General features: G+C 40.7%; 1 protein-coding gene across 1 annotated transcript in view; it reads left to right on the forward strand.

Moving 5' to 3' along the window:
• Positions 1-12,158: 12,158 nt before the first annotated feature.
• The window catches only part of itga8 (integrin, alpha 8), a 169,115-nt gene continuing 164,327 nt past the window's right edge, over positions 12,159-16,946 (forward strand). The window contains exons 1-2 of the mRNA XM_034174930.1: positions 12,159-12,672; positions 12,927-13,057. Coding sequence (XP_034030821.1) covers positions 12,479-12,672; positions 12,927-13,057 — 325 coding nt within the window. The 5' untranslated portion in view covers positions 12,159-12,478. The remainder of the gene's footprint in view (positions 12,673-12,926; positions 13,058-16,946) is intronic.

Genomic DNA, 16,946 nt, shown 5'->3' on the forward strand with positions numbered 1-16,946 from the left:
TATCACTTGTATTGTGACACAGTGTCAATGATAACATGTTGGCCAAGTGCTGGGTGGATCTGGGTGTGATCCAGCATGTATAAGCCTCAGTGTTGAGGATCCCAGTCACTGGAAATGGCCAAGGGGACACCCATGTTTCGCCTGCTGCGGCAGATAGATGGTTATTTTCGAGAGGTGGTGATGGACAGATTACTTAAGTGACTCCATCCATTACCCAAGGTGGTTCTGTAATGTGGTAGATATGAAACCAGTGCATACTTCCCCGTAGTGTTCAGAATAATAGTAGTGCTATGTGACCAAAAAGATTAATCCAGGTTTTAAGTATATTTCTTATTGTTACATGGGAAATAAGGTACCAGTAGATTCTTACAAATCCAACAAGACCAAGCATTCATGATACGCACACTCTTAAGGCTATGAAATTGGGCTATTAGTAAAAAAAAAAAAGTAGAAAAGGGGGTGTTCACAATAATAGTAGTGTGGCATTCATTCAGTGAGTTTTTCAATTTTGTGGAACAAGAATCAGGTGTCCCCTATTTAAGGATGAAGCCAGCACCTGTTGAACATGCTTTTCTCTTTGAAAGCCTGAGGAAAATGGGATGTTCAAGACATTGTTCAGAAGAACAGCATAGTTTGATTAAAAAGTTGATTGGAGAGGGGAAAACCTATACGCAGGTGCAAAAAATTATAGGCTGTTCATCTACAATGATCTCCAATGCTTTAAAATGGACAAAAAAAAACACGCGTGGAAAAATACGGAAAACAACCATCAAAATGGATAGAATAACCAGAATGGCAAAGGCTCACCCATGGATCAGCTCCAGGATGATCAAAGACAGTCTGGAGTTACCTGTAAGTGCTGTGATAGTTAGAAGACGCCTGTGTGAAGCTAATTTATTTGCAAGAATCCCCCACAAAGTCCCTCTGTTAAATAAAAGACATGTGCAGAAGAGGTTACAATTTGCCAAAGAACACATCAACTGGCCTAAAGAGAAATGGAGGAATATTTTGTGGACTGATGAGAGTAAAATTGTTCTTTTTGGGTCCAAGGGCCGCAGACAGTTTGTGAGACGACCCCCAAACTCTGAATTCAAGCCACAGTTCACAGTGAAGACAGTGAAGCATGGGGGTGCAAGCATCATGATATTGGGCATGTTTCTCCTATTATGATGTTACGCCTATATCGCATACCAGGTATCAGGGATCAGTTTGGATATGTCAAGATACTTGAAGAGGTCATGTTGCCTTATGCTAAAGAGGTTTAGTGATTCACAGTATTGCTAAAAAAGCAGTTTGAACATAATAGTTTTAAGTTTTGTAGCGTCACAGCAGATGCTACTATTATTGTGAACACCCCCTTTTCTACTCTTTTTTTTTTTTTTACTAAAAGCCCAATAGTTCATAGCCTTAAGAGTGTGCATATCATGAATGCTTGGTCGTGTTGGATTTGTGGTAATCTACTGAATCTACTGGTACCTTGTTTCCCATGTAACAATAAGAAATATACTCAAAACCTGGATTGATCTTTTAATCACATAGCACTACTATTATTCTGAACACTACTGTAATACAGGTGCTTGAGATCATGCAGATAAATATCTTGTCCAACACACAGACGGATATTCTGACCAGGAATTGAACCCAGGTCTTCATATTGAAGCCCTAGCCTTATCCCACTGCGGAACGGCTTGGCTTTTAGCATTGTTCAAGTAATCAGTACTTAAAGAAATAAAAGAATATGCTGTACCATGTGATGTGACAGATTTACGACACAGAATTACTAGCAGAGCCTCTTGTGATGGACTCAAAAATCACTTTTTTGGCCACTTCCAACCCATCTCATTGCCATTTGTTGAATTTTACTGAAAGAAAAAAAATCTTGCTATTTTGGTATACATGCACCTTGGATTGAATAGCTCATCCAAAACAGCAGTGTGTCTGACGTAAATAGACGTCCACCTCTGCACTAAGTGTTGGAGTATTGACTTGTTGTGTATCATAGAAGGGATGTGACACTGTGTTTATCAGACTGTGTGTAAAAACAGGAGATAGTCAATGCATCAATCAATCAATTTTTTATATAGCGCCAAATCACAACAAACAGTTGCCCCAAGGCGCTTTATATTGTAAGCAGGCCATACAATAATTAGTAAAACCCCAACGGTCAAAACGACCCCCTGTGAGCAAGCACTTGGCTACAGTGGGAAGGAAAAACTCCCTTTTAACAGGAAGAAACCTCCAGCAGAACCAGGCTCAGGGAGGGGCAGTCTTCTGCTGGGACTGGTTGGGGCTGAGGGAGAGAACCAGGAAAAAGACATGCTGTGGAGGGGAGCAGAGATCGATCACTAATGATTAAATGCAGAGTGGTGCATACAGAGCAAAAAGAGAAAGAAACAGTGCATCATGGGAACCCCCCAGCAGTCTATGTCTATAGCAGCATAACTAAGGGATGGTTCAGGGTCACCTGATCCAGCCCTAACTATAAGCTTTAGCAAAAAGGAAAGTTTTAAGCCTAATCTTAAAAGTAGAGAGGGTGTCTGTCTCCCTGATCTGAATTGGGAGCTGGTTCCACAGGAGAGGAGCCTGAAAGCTGAAGGCTCTGCCTCCCATTCTACTCTTACAAACCCTAGGAACTACAAGTAAGCCTGCAGTCTGAGAGCGAAGCGCTCTATTGGGGTGATATGGTACTACGAGGTCCCTAAGATAAGATGGGACCTGATTATTCAAAACCTTATAAGTAAGAAGAAGAATTTTAAATTCTATTCTAGAATTAACAGGAAGCCAATGAAGAGAGGCCAATATGGGTGAGATATGCTCTCTCCTTCTAGTCCCCGTCAGTACTCTAGCTGCAGCATTTTGAATTAACTGAAGGCTTTTTAGGGAACTTTTAGGACAACCTGATAATAATGAATTACAATAGTCCAGCCTAGAGGAAATAAATGCATGAATTAGTTTTTCAGCATCACTCTGAGACAAGACCTTTCTGATTTTAGAGATATTGCGTAAATGCAAAAAAGCAGTCCTACATATTTGTTTAATATGCGCTTTGAATGACATATCCTGATCAAAAATGACTCCAAGATTTCTCACAGTATTACTAGAGGTCAGGGTAATGCCATCCAGAGTAAGGATCTGGTTAGACACCATGTTTCTAAGATTTGTGGGGCCAAGTACAATAACTTCAGTTTTATCTGAGTTTAAAAGCAGGAAATTAGAGGTCATCCATGTCTTTATGTCTGTAAGACAATCCTGCAGTTTAGCTAATTGGTGTGTGTCCTCTGGCTTCATGGATAGATAAAGCTGGGTATCATCTGCGTAACAATGAAAATTTAAGCAATACCGTCTAATAATACTGCCTAAGGGAAGCATGTATAAAGTGAATAAATTGGTCCTAGCACAGAACCTTGTGTAACTCCATAATTAACTTTAGTCTGTGAAGAAGATTCCCCATTTACATGAACAAATTGTAATCTATTAGACAAATATGATTCAAACCACCGCAGCGCAGTGCCTTTAATACCTATGGCATGCTCTAATCTCTGTAATAAAATGTTTATGGTCAACAGTATCAAAAGCAGCACTGAGGTCTAACAGAACAAGCACAGAGATGAGTCCACTGTCCGAGGCCATAAGAAGATCATTTGTAACCTTCACTAATGCTGTTTCGGTACGATGATGAATTCTAAAAACCTGACTGAAACTCTTCAAATAGACCATTCCTCTGCAGATGATCAGTTAGCTGTTTTACCAACTACCCTTTCAAGAATTTTTGAGAGAAAAGGAAGGTTGGAGATTGGCCTATAATTAGCTAAGATAGCTGGGTCAAGTGATGGCTTTTTAAGTAATGGTTTATTACTGCCACCATTAAAAGCCTGTGGTACATAGCCAACTAACAAAGATAGATTGATCATATTAAGATCGAAGCATTAAATAATGGTAAGGCTTCCTTGAGCAGCCTGGTAGGAATGGGTCTAATAAACATGTTTATGGTTTGGATGAAGTACTAATGAAAATAACTCAGACAGAACAATCGGAGAGAAAGAGTCTAACCAATACCGGCATCACTGAAAGCAGCCAAAGATAACGATACGTCTTTGGGATGGTTATGAGTAATTTTTTCTCTAATAGTTAAAATTTGTTAGCAAAGAAAGTCATGAAGTCATTACTAGTTAAAGTTAATGGAATACAGTGCTGAAAAGAAACCTGTGGTTGTTCTATTTTTCTTCAATTAGTGATGATAGAAAGATGTCCTAGCTTTAACGGAGGGCTTTTTATAGAGCACAGACTCTTTTTTCCAGGCTAAGTGAAGATCTTCTAAATTAGTGAGACGCCATTTCTCTCCAACTTACGGGTTATCTGCTTTAAGCTACGAGTTTGTGAGTTATACCACGGAGTCAGACACTTCTGGTTTAAAGCTCTCTTTTTCAGAGGAGCTACAGCATCCAAAGTTGTCTTCAATGAGGAGGTAAAACTACTGACGAGATACTCTATCTCCCTTACAGAGTTTAGGTAGCTACTCTGCACTGTGTTGGTATATGCATTAGAGAACATAAAGAAGGAATCATATCCTTAAACCTAGTTACAGCGCTTTCTGAAAGACTTCTAGTGTAATGAAACTTATTCCCCACTGCTGGGTAGTCCATCAGAGTAAATGTAAATGTTATTAAGAAATGATCAGACAGAAGGGAGTTTTCAGGGAATAACTGTTAAGTCTTCTATTTCCATACCATAAGTCAGAACAAGATCTAAGATATGATTAAAGTGGTGGGTGGACTCATTTACTTTTTGAGCAAAGCCATAGAGTCTAATAATAGATTAAATGCAGTGTTGAGGCTGTCATTCTCAGCATCTGTGTGGATGTTAAAATCGCCCACTATAATTAGCTTATCTGAGCTAAGCACTAAGTCAGACAAAAGGTCTGAAAATTACACAGAGAAACTCACAGTAACGACCAGGTGGACGATAGATAATAACAAATAAAACTGGTTTTTGGGGACTTCCAATTTGGATGGACAAGACTAAGAGACAAGCTTTCAAATGAATTAAAGCTCTGTCTGGGTTTTGGATTAATTAATAAGCTGGAATGGAAGATTGCTTCTATCCTCCGCCTCGGCCCGTGCTACGAGCATTCTGACAGTTAGTGTGACTCGGGGGTGTTGACTCATTTAAACTAACATATCATCCTGCTGTAACCAGGTTCTGTTAGGCAGAATAAATCATATGTTGATCAATTATTATATCATTTACCAACAGGGACTTAGAAGAGAGAGACCTAATGTTTAATAGACCACCTTTAACTGTTTTAGTCTGTGGTGCAGTTGAAGGTGCTATATTATTTTTTCTTTTTGAATTTTTATGCTTAAATAGATTTTTGCTGGTTATTGGTAGTCTGGGAGCAGGCACCGTCTCTACGGGGATGGGGTAATGAGGGGATGGCAGGGGGAGAGAAGCTGCAGACAGGTGTGTAAGACTACAACTCTGCTTCCTGGTCCCAACCCTGGATAGTCACGGTTTGGAGGATTTAAGAAAATTGGCCAGATTTCTAGAAATGAGAGCTGCTCCATCCAAAGTGGGATGGATGCCGTCTCTCCTAACAAGACCAGGTTTTCCCCAGAAGCTTTGCCAATTATCTATGAAGCCCACCTCATTTTTTGGACACCACTCAGACAGCCAGCAATTCAAGGAGAACATGCGGCTAAACATGTCCTCCCGGTCCGATTGGGGAGGGGCCCAGAGAAAACTACAGAGTCCGACATTGTTTTTGCAAAGTTACACACCGATTTAATGTTAATTTTAGTGACCTCCGATTGGCGTAACCGGGTGTCATTACTGCCGACGTGAATTACAATCTTACCAAATTTACGCTTAGCCTTAGCCAGCAGTTTTCATATTTCCTTCAATGTCGCCTGCTCTGGCCCCCGGAAGACAATTGACTATGGTTGCTGGTGTCGCTAACTTCACATTTCTCAAAACAGAGTCGCCAATAGCCAGAGTTTGATCCTCGGCGGGTGTGTCGCCGAGTGGGGAAAAACGGTTAGAGATGTGAACGGGTTGGCGGTGTACACGGGGCTTCTGTTTAGGGCTACGCTTCCTCCTCACAGTCACCCAGTCGGCCTGCTTTCCCGGCTGCTCGGGATCTGCCAGGGGGGAACTAACGGCAGCTATGCTACCTTGGTCCGCACCGACTACAGGGGCCTGGCTAGCTGTAGAATTTTCCACGGTGCGGAGCCGAGTCTCCAATTCGCCCAGCCTGGCCTCCAAAGCTACGATAAGCTACACTTATTACAAGTACCATTACTGCTAAAGGAGGCCGAGGAATAACTAAACATTTCACACCCAGAGCAGAAAAGTGCGGGAGAGACAGGAGAAGCCGCCATGCTAAATCGGCTAAGAGCTAGTAGCTACGCTAAGCTAGCGGATTCCTAAAAACACGCAAAGTGAATAATGTGTAAATAATTTAGAGGTGATTCAGCAGAAGGAGTGCTTTAGTTAAGGCACGTAAAGATTACACTGGGAAACAAATCGTAATCTAGATAACTAGATCAATCTAACTGCACAGATTAAACAGCTAACAGATACAGAAAAACACCGCTGTGCTCCAGAACAGGAAGTGATACAATACCGCAGTGAGAGCCAACCACCAGTAGAGGCCACATAAGTGGACACTGTGTCTGACGTGCTGCTATATATAAAGTGATAAACCCAGAAAGGTCTGTGATTATAGATAAGCAGCAGACTGAGAGGACCCCAGCAGCGCATGTGTGTATTCCAGGTAGATTTCTGTGAGTTTTATTGGCTGTAAAACTCAAGACAGTGATAACAGATGGATGTTCAGCATACACACGCTGAAACTGAGCTGTGTTAAATCACAAGTTACCTGGTGTATGGCGGTGTAGCAGTCTCACGAAAGCCAAATGGTTGGAAAGAGCAGATACATGTTTGCTACCTCTCCATCACCCCTCGGCATCTTTTCCTTCTGAGAAAAAAAAAATCTGCCCCTGCATGCTTGTGATTTATGACGTTTTTTTAATGTCCATTTTTGGTTTAGTAGAAGAAACTGAGAAAGAACAGCCCCTTGTCTTTACAGAATCTACATTTTCTCTTATTCAGTCTCACATACAGATCACATTTAAACTGATACATAAGACAATGTAAAACACCCGCTTCAAAAAGAAGGGCACTCTGAGAGCTCATTCCTCTGCCAATGCCCCAAAGTCCACATTAATTTAAGACCCAATCCTTAGTCCGCTGTAGTCGGCCTCCCCAGTCTGAAAATATAGTTTTGTCCACCAGATCCAGAACATTACCTGGGTTTTGTTCAAAGTGAGAATCATGGGATCCTCAACACTCAAACTTGACCCTACTTGTCAGCTTAATCCTGATTGTTCTACTTTACCACTGATTGCTGACCTCTGCTCCTGATCCTAATCTGTGATACTGAATACTCACCTTGGATCCTGATCATGATCTCTCTCTGTGCTCTTGATCCAGATCTTTGATCCTGAACACTCAATTTAGAATTTTTTGACTACCTCGGTGACTTCCGCTGGGGTGATGGCACTAGATCCATCCGAGTCGTCCATCCCTGCCTCCTTGACAGAGGACATGGCAGTAGGGTTGAGGAGATCCTCAAAATGTTTTTTCCACCACTTGGTGATATTCTCAGTCCAGTTTAGCAGCTCTCCTCCTCTGCTGAACACAGCCTAGGCTTAGAACTGCCTCCCTTTCCTGAGGTGCCTGACAGTTTGACAGAACCACTTTGAGGCTGACCAAAACTCTTTGTCCATGGCCTCTCCGAACTCTGAATGTCTGTATGTTACATATAAGTTTGAGCCTGTTGCACAGACTGGGTAAGTGGACCCAATTGATGTGTCTCAGAAAGCCAGCAGTCTGTGTCATACAGACGTCCATATTTGAACTATGGACGTCTGTATGACAAGTACAACAAAAGGTAAGGTGCACTATATTTCACAGTGCAAATATAAACCTGTGTGAACCGCACACAGACTTGAAAGGTCTGGAGAAAAAAATAAACATAAAATTTCATCACCAAACTGTTGAGACTTTTGAGCTGTTTAAAATGAAACCTCATCCATATGTAACTAAAAATAAGATTTCTATTTTTTTTTTTTTTTAACATCAGAAGACCTTTTTCAAACAAGGACAGTGTGATTTGGATGCTATTTAAACCATTTCATCCTGAATAGAAAAACTTAAAAGCCAGCTTATCACAAAACTGTAAAAGAACAAATCCTTACATGTATGAAGCCAAATCTTTCTGGCAGGTCACGGTTGTTCACCATTTCTCATTTTCAACACTAATTTGTCTCCCTCATGCCTGGTTCTCATCTACGCTTTCCTGACAGCAAATCCACTCCAGGTCCACACTGAGTTTAATTCATTAATACACCAGTGAACAGCACTTTTGAGAGTTTGGACAGAGCCTGACAAGTTGTGCTCGTACATAGACACACCAAGTTTTTGGTAAAGATGAAAGTGAGTGAATGGCTAAAATAAACAAAAACCCAAAACTGACCATTACAGACTGATTATTCATTTATTTTCTACTGCTTATTCCATTTGGGTCACAGGGGAGGTGGGGCCAATCCCACCTATGCCTTCCCGAGCCATAATTATGATATTAAGTCACATTTTGACTTTACAAGTTAATTTACAAAAAAAAAAAGGCAAAATGACATATTTCTAAGTTCTAAAATCAGAGTCAAAATTGTTGGGAACTCTTCTTTCCCAAGTACGTTATTCAGAATATGTTGAGAAATAAATGCAGCTGAATAAGTTTTGTGCTGTAGAAAAGGGGGGCAGCAGAAAACCTGAACAATAATGACATAATAGAAGCATAAAATGGATACTCGATACAACTAGAGATCTGTTTATAAGGTCACAAAATGACCGACGGGTCAAATGAGGGACAATGACAAGATGGCGTAGATGGAGGAGGTTAGAGCCTTGACTTCCTGGTGTGCACCACAGCCTTGGCACTCAAGGGAGCTGCAAGATCATCACGAATTCCATCCATCCCAGCCATTGGCTGTTAGCTATGTTTCCATCAGATAGAACATACCAGATCTTCCTGTCAAGAACCTGTATCTACTCCTAGGCTATTAGATCCCTGAATGTTAGCTGCAGTAAAATATAAGGATTGACCATTATTCTCACAAAATGTTCATACATTTTGTGTATATGTATGTATAATGTCACTGCTGTCTATGCTGCATGCAAGTTAGAAAAAAGTGATGCCCTGCATTCCCAAAGAGTTCTAAGTTGGCTTCATCTACTCATACAGTATTATTCCAGAAATGCTGTGGCTGGAAGGTTTTTCATAAAAATTCACCAGTATTTTCTAAGGTTCTTTCAACAGTGGAGTGTTCATTAGCCTACACTCATGGAGTCCTAATTGGTTTAGGGTTCAGTGGTACTGGATAAAAACCACTCCAGACTGGTTCATGTCAGCCTGGGACTCTATCGATGTCCTGCAATCTGCACCAACCGTTGGACGCTTCTCATCTTGAGTTTCTTGTACCACATCTTACAAACATATTAGCAGGTTCATAGTGAAACTTCTTGGAACCATAATGAACAGAGATTAAGATCCAGGCTTTCAATGTCTTGCTGCATTCAGGCATCAGAAGTGTCTCTGTTTACAGGGAAAATCTTGAACTTTTACAGATGTTCACTTATCCTAGCAGTGACATTCATACACTGTAAACCCAAACAAGTTATAGCAGAACTCAAAAATAGGGCAATCAATTACTGCAAAATTACTGAGTTAAACTTAAAAGTCAATTGTTCCCAGGACTTAAAAGTTTTGATTACATGCTACTTTTACCTCATGATTACAATCACTGTAAATGCTAACATACAAATGAATTAAGTATAAGTGAACCAAACTCAGTTTTCATCAACCTGTTATGAACACTCATTTTAAATAAGTAAGTAATACTTTGAGACTGGAAGACCTGCTTTACTTGATGTTTCCCATTTAAGACAAATTAGAAAAAATTATTTTTCATATCCAGTGTCCTTTGGGGCATTCTTTCAGACATGTGCAGATCTGCCTCACTTACTTTGCGCATTCCCCCCCCACACACGTCCATGGTGAGGCCGTGTTTGGACCACCAGTGCTCTCTCCAACCTGTTTTTCTGGAAGCTGGAATTAGTTTGGTTTATAAATCAAACCATAAGTCAAAACTGCTTTGCTTTTAATGTCCTATGCGACACACCAGTACTGTTCCATGTTGAAAGTAAAGGACTTGTCCTTACAGCAGTGGGCAGAGCGCTCAAAGACAGAAGCTCTGACTTGTTTGTGTTGGATTTGTGATCGCCTTTGTTTTTCCTCAGAAGTGTCAGAGGTGCTTAAACGCAAAAATGGCTTGTGTAGCTGATAGTGTACCGAAGTCAATACTAAAAGTTAGCGGTTAGCTGTAGCTTCAAGAAAATTAAATTGACCTGAATATGAAGGATGAACAAAACTAAAGAGAATTACGCTGTCATTTGTGTACTGGATGCTCACAGTAAATAAGTTACTGTAATCTAATTTATTTGACTACTGTAAACTCAAAATAAACAAGTTACTATAATCTAGGTTTTTAAGTTTATTTGAGTACTGCAAACTCAAAAGGAATAAGTTACTATAATATAATTTATTTAAGTTCATTTGAGTACAGAGAACTAACAAAAAATTAGTTAATCAAATCTAATGTATCTAAGTTAACATAAATTACTTTTTTAAGGCAATGACTTTGCATATTTTTTTTAAAGTCAACTTATTATATTTTGCAGTGATAAAGGTGTTCATGAAGTAAAAGTAAGCCCATTCAGCTGCTCCCTTGTTTTTCACAAGGGGTCACAGCAGATCCGAGGTGGATCTGAATATTGAGCTGGAACAAGCTTCACACCGGATGCAACTCCACATTACATGGAGAAATGTGGCGGAGGTGCGGTTTGAACTGGGAACCTTCTGCACTGAAACCAAGCGCACTAACCACTTGGCCATCACCTCTGCTAAAGGGTTCATTAAGTCAACTCAAATATTTTTATATATAATTACTTTATTCTTTTAAGTTGTGCTTAAGTTATGCTTTGAATTTTTGCCTACTCAATATGCAATTAGTTCAAGTCAATCAAAAATTCTGAGTTTAATTTACTCAAAAAGCAAGCCCATGATACACAAACTTTAAATATTTAAGTAAGTAGAACATCTTAAAACTTTGAGTTTACACTACATAATCTTTTTAATTCATTTGAACATTTGGGTTTACAGTGTACCTCTAGGTCCTCATGCTCTGAAATTGGGAGATGTCTGGGAAAAGCTTATGGAGCTATGGGGTTACTGGACCAAGGTGTTTGGTGAAGCTGATATCTTTACAGGAGAACAAAAGGCCAATAAGTCTTTAGAGCCCTGGTGCTTCCTGTATTACTGTATGATTATCAGTTTTGGATGCAGTGACCTAAGACAATGAGTGGATAGAGCTGGAATGATCTGGTGTCAAACAACTGGTTGCAGTATACTAATATGAAGAGCATCACTTGTATTATGAGGAAAGATCAGCTGCAACATCTGACCAGAACTGATTTATATGAGATGAAAAGTATAAATTTTCTTGTCTTATTACTATAACTTAGAAATTCCAAACTTTGATTTCATTTTTACTTTTTCTAGTTTTGACTGGTTTATTATTTTCCACATCATCTCGTAATTTGTTGTATTTATTTATTTGCGTGGTAACTTAAATGAGGTTCCATAACTTATTTGACTAGTTGTTGTTTTTTGTTTGTTTTGTTTTTTTTTCCACTTCAGGCTGCAGCTCGGAGTTTTTAAGGGGGAGCGCGTGAAACAGCGCCCAAACGCGCACAGTCCACATAATAATTACTGACACAACTCCAAGTGATTACGGAAGGAAACGCAGCCTCGCTTTAACTGCGTGGTTGAGTAAACTGGCGGCCAATAAAATGTAAAAGCTTCTTTGATTTTCGTTTGCGTGCGTACGCGCCAAACACCGGCTAAATTTCCACAACTTCACACATCAGCTGTAAAGGCCACTTTTACATCATGCATTTATGTAACATCCCTCCTCCCCCAGCTTAAAATCATCCAAATCACCAGCGCGAACTTGTTGGTGCCATAAATGGCACAGGTTTGGTGACGCACTAGCGCGTGGCGCGCACAGATGTGGTCTGTGTGCCACCTCTTTTAAGTGTAGGGGATAACGTTTAGGGCGGGTGCGCCTCCTCTGTGATCGTGGCTGAGGTTCTGGACAGACCTGGTGGTTGGAGGTGTCTGGAGACTGTTTCGGGGCGCGCGCGCAAACAGAGCGCAAAGATTCATTGACGGACTTTACGCGGGCTCACACCTCACCTGCGAGAAGGGATCTACTTCTACATCATCCTCTCCCCCGTCTCTCCCATTCTCCCTGTGTCTCACACTGTGGGAGCAGTGCGTAGCGCGCTTTTCTTTGGGATGGAGCGCGCCTGGGACTGTGCGTCCTCTTTTGGGATGTTCACTGTCGGGGTCCTGGCGGTTCTGTGGTCGCTACTAACCGGCGTTTGGAGTTTTAATCTTTACGCAGAACATCCTGCTGTTTACCGGGGACCTGATGGAAGTTATTTTGGTTATTCCTTGGATTTCTACCAAGCAACTCCTAACAACAACACGTGAGTGCATCATGATCAGATCTCTGCAGAAAAAAAAGTCGAATTCCACTCCAAATTTACCTGTACTCTCTCTTAACTCTCAAAAACAACGAGATAAAAGTGATTGGAGCCTAATGTGGCTGAAAAATTCCACAAATTTAACTAGATCATCTCTCAGAGGAGGGAAACTGAAACAGAAACGCAAGGGACTGTGTGTTGCAGACACTGTATATGTACATGCATGCTTCTGTTGGATGTCTCTTCTTTGCTGCCAGGCTCAGTGTGTTGGTGGGGGCTCCAAAGGCGAACACCTCCCAGCCGGGCATTGTGGAGGCTGGTGCTGTCTATTACTGCCCCTGGCCTGGACAAGCAGACAGCTGCAGACAGATACCTTTTGACAATTCCAGTAAGTTGCATGAGGTATTTGTACTTTTTTATTGTCATATCCTGGAACATTGAGCATCCTATGAGTATGTTTACTGAAACCCCTTATAAAAAGTTTTGTATTATTATGGAAAATTCAGATCAACATTTAACAGCTATTTTAAGATGTATACAATATTATATTTAAGTGAACAAAATGCAAGAGGTTTTGCTTTGCTGACATCTCAGTGCAGCTTTTGGAGCAGTGGCGGCTTCAGATGTTTTGTTTGGGGCATGATATTTGGTGTTGAGGTAACAGACACGTTTACACTCATTGGCCACTTTATTAAGTACACCTTGCTAGTACTGGGTTGGACTCCCTTTTGCCTTCAGAGCTGCCTTAATTTTTCATGGCATAGATTCAACAAGGTGTTGGAAACATTCCTCAGAGATGTTTAGAGCATAAAGACAAGCAGTCGACATTCTACCAGTCTGCTCATTCTCCTCTGACGTTTGACATCAACAAGGTATTTTTATCCACACAACTGTCACTGCTGGATGTCTTCTTTATTAACCCTAGAAATGGATGTGCATGAAAATCCTAGATCAGTAGTTTCTGAAATATTCCGTCCAGCCCGTTTGGCACCAGCAACCATGTCACTTAAATCCCCTTTCTTCCCGATTCTAAGGCTCAGTTTGAACTTTAGCAAGTCAACTTCACCACATCTAGATGTCTAAATGCATTGAGTTGCTGCCATGTGATTGACTGTTTAGCTATTTGTGTTAGCAAGCAATTGAACAGGTGTACCTAATAAAGTGGCCAGTGAGTGTATATAGTGTCTATCTAACAGAAGCCAACAGGTGCTGTGCAGTGAGTTATCCTCACTCCCAAACACTAATATATTTTCAAGCAACAGACACTTGAACCCTTAAATTATAGCCTTGTTACAGAATCCAATTCCTATGCCTAAGGTTGTGAGTTCACATTTCGTGTAGGACAGACATAATGCACATTCCACCAACTACACACATTGTGCTAATTCACGCACACAGTACACAACAGACGGAACTAACAATACTTGTGATTTGTTTTTTCTTTTCCAAACTGGACTCAAATTTACCATCTCAGTCTTGGAAAGCAAACACTTTACAAGCAGGCTTAAGTCCAAGACCCTGTATATCTCTACTTCGTGTGTTGATAGAGAGTGATGTGTAACTCACTGCACAACACCCGCTGGCTACCCTTACATTAGGAACCATTGTGGGAAAAATGACAACATTCACCTATCTGACGGGATATGAATGCAAAAAATTTAAAATTTCATGAGACTATCAGGCAGAACAGTAGCTAACAACAAATAACCGGATAGAAGCTGCTAAACTTTAGGTGGTGCTGTTCTCTTTCACCAGGTTGTGGTTCCTGGATATAGTTGTTTGACAAGTCGATTGTTAATATTTATTCATGATAATGTGTTTGTCACTCATAGTCCTACACTGGACTTGATCTCACAATATCAGGCATGACAGGTCCATAGCGTTTACTGCTAGTACATCGGAGAGTTAGGGACTGATGATTTTTAATTCACTTCACATCACTGTACATGCTGGCTACCATTACACTCATGTCAAAGCAAATGGAATAGCAAATTAAATGTATGACAATAAATAAATAAATAAATCAAATCTAGTGACATATATATATATATATATATTGTAACTCCTCACTTGGGGGAGGAGTAACAGGAAGACAGAGGAGGGGAATGAGAGGAACAGTAGTAGCCAGTAAATCAATAGTGATCAGTATGTCTGGTATTTATTTGTGCATTTATATTTGTATTTGCAATTTTTTTTTTGTGCTTCTTACCCTGTGTGCTGCTATACAATGCTGCTGGCACCTCAATTTCCCAGAGGGAGTCTTCCCAAGGGATTAATAAAGTTCTATCTAATCTAATCTCTAATTTAATGTAAACAGTATCTCATGGTTGCTGTGGTAACTGGGAGCACTATAATCCTGAATTAGTTTGAGAATGTGAGAAACTGTGGCTGAACACATAGAAATTTGAATTGCTATTGACGCTTTCCTAGTGGGACTCCTGAAACTATCACTGGGAGTACTGGGGGCTAGAACCCCATCATTCCCAACTCTTGAACTGCCTATGGTTTGGAGTGAGTTTCACAACTTGGGGGTTTGGTAAAACTGTACAAAGGTTGGCACATGGGTCTGTGCATGCAACAGATAGATAAGACATGTGGGTCTCATCAGCATCATTTAACTAAGATGCTTGTGGCGTTACCTCATTATTTTAATATAGTAAGAGCCTGCTCTTGTTTTTATATGCAATATCTCTCATGCACAGTTTTTCCCCCATGTAGGAAGTGTGGGTTAAAGAGATGGCAGTAAAGAGAGGGAACCTGTGAGAAACACAAAGACAGGAGGGGGGTAAAGTGTGTGCACATGGGAATTTAGCTCCCCTTCTTTGGAAGGGAAGGGGAATGGGTGAAGTCTGTTTTTTATTAGAGCTTGAAAATTCATCCTTGTCTGCTAGTTTCCCCTCATCTCTCAAATTGATTTGTTACCATCTTCCTCCCATACAAGTTCGGAGCAACAGTTAAATTTGCAGACGTCGCTGTTGGACACATATAAACAGAAAGTCAGCTGATTGGTGACGAGAAGATGTGTTAATGATCTCAGTGATGCTGATGCGTGAATGAAACCGCTGCTGGTCAGATGATCAGTGTTCCGACTGAACAGCGATTTTTGAAGAAGACGATAAACCTCTGAAATGAGAAGGACTTTCTTGGTCTTTCCTTTGAACAAACTAATTGCAAGTTATTTCTCACGTGTTTGGTTTAATTTAAGGTTTGGGGGTCAGAGGGGTGTAAACAGAAGAACAAAGGCCTGTATGCAGTCTGAGACACACACATGCAGTTCACTCTGGGCCAATAACACGGGACAGAATAGCACGTGTGTGTGTGTGCATGCGTGTGTGTACTGCACTGGTTATTATCCATGCATGTGGCTCATTATGTGCGTGTACCTGTATAGGCACGGTTACAGTGACATTAGACAGATGTGTCACATTATGACTGTGTTGTTGGAGTTCAGACGTGGGTTGACATGGCAACAATGGACACATGACAGATTGCGCAGCAGAACGTAGCAGAGAAATATGATTCATCTTGTACTTGTTTATTAATTTCAACAAGCCAGAAAGTTATACATGCATGAAAAGAATTTAGAAACACACACACACACACACACACACACACACAAAATTATGTTCGCTTTAATTTAAACATTTGTCCTGAATATAATTGTGGTGTCATGGTGTCATATGCTACTCTGGAACCACCCCTAAACCCAAACAGTTCAACTGTCAACCCCACTGAGGTCCTTAGACTGGGTCTCATTAACATAAGATCACTGTCCTCAAAATCATTGTTGATCAATGATCTAATTATTGATCATCACTTAGATATGATTGGGCTATGTGAAACCTGGCTTAAACCTACAGCTGTCTTCCCCTTAAAGGAGGCCTGCCCACCAGCATATACATTTACTCACGTGCTTCATGATGCGAAGCAAGGCGGGGGTGTTGCTCTTATTTATAAATCTAGGTTTAGCTTATTAGCTGTTGGGGGTTACAAATATAACTTGTTTGAGCATCTGATTCTCCGCTCTGCTCAGGATATGACACATTGCCAATGTCAGAAGAATAAAAATCAGTCGTGTTACTTTGTCACTGTACGAGGGCTGTCCGTAAAGTATAGGTCCTTTTTATTTTTTTCAAAAACTATATGGATTTCATTCATATGTTTTTACGTCAGACATGCTTGAACCCTCGTGCGCATGCGTGAGTTTTTCCATGCCTGTCGGTGACGTCATTCGCCCTGTGAGCACTCCTTGTGGGAGGAGTCGTCCAGCCCCTCGT

This window comes from Thalassophryne amazonica, chromosome 7, assembly GCF_902500255.1.
Source record: "Thalassophryne amazonica chromosome 7, fThaAma1.1, whole genome shotgun sequence".
Taxonomy (NCBI): domain Eukaryota; kingdom Metazoa; phylum Chordata; class Actinopteri; order Batrachoidiformes; family Batrachoididae; genus Thalassophryne; species Thalassophryne amazonica.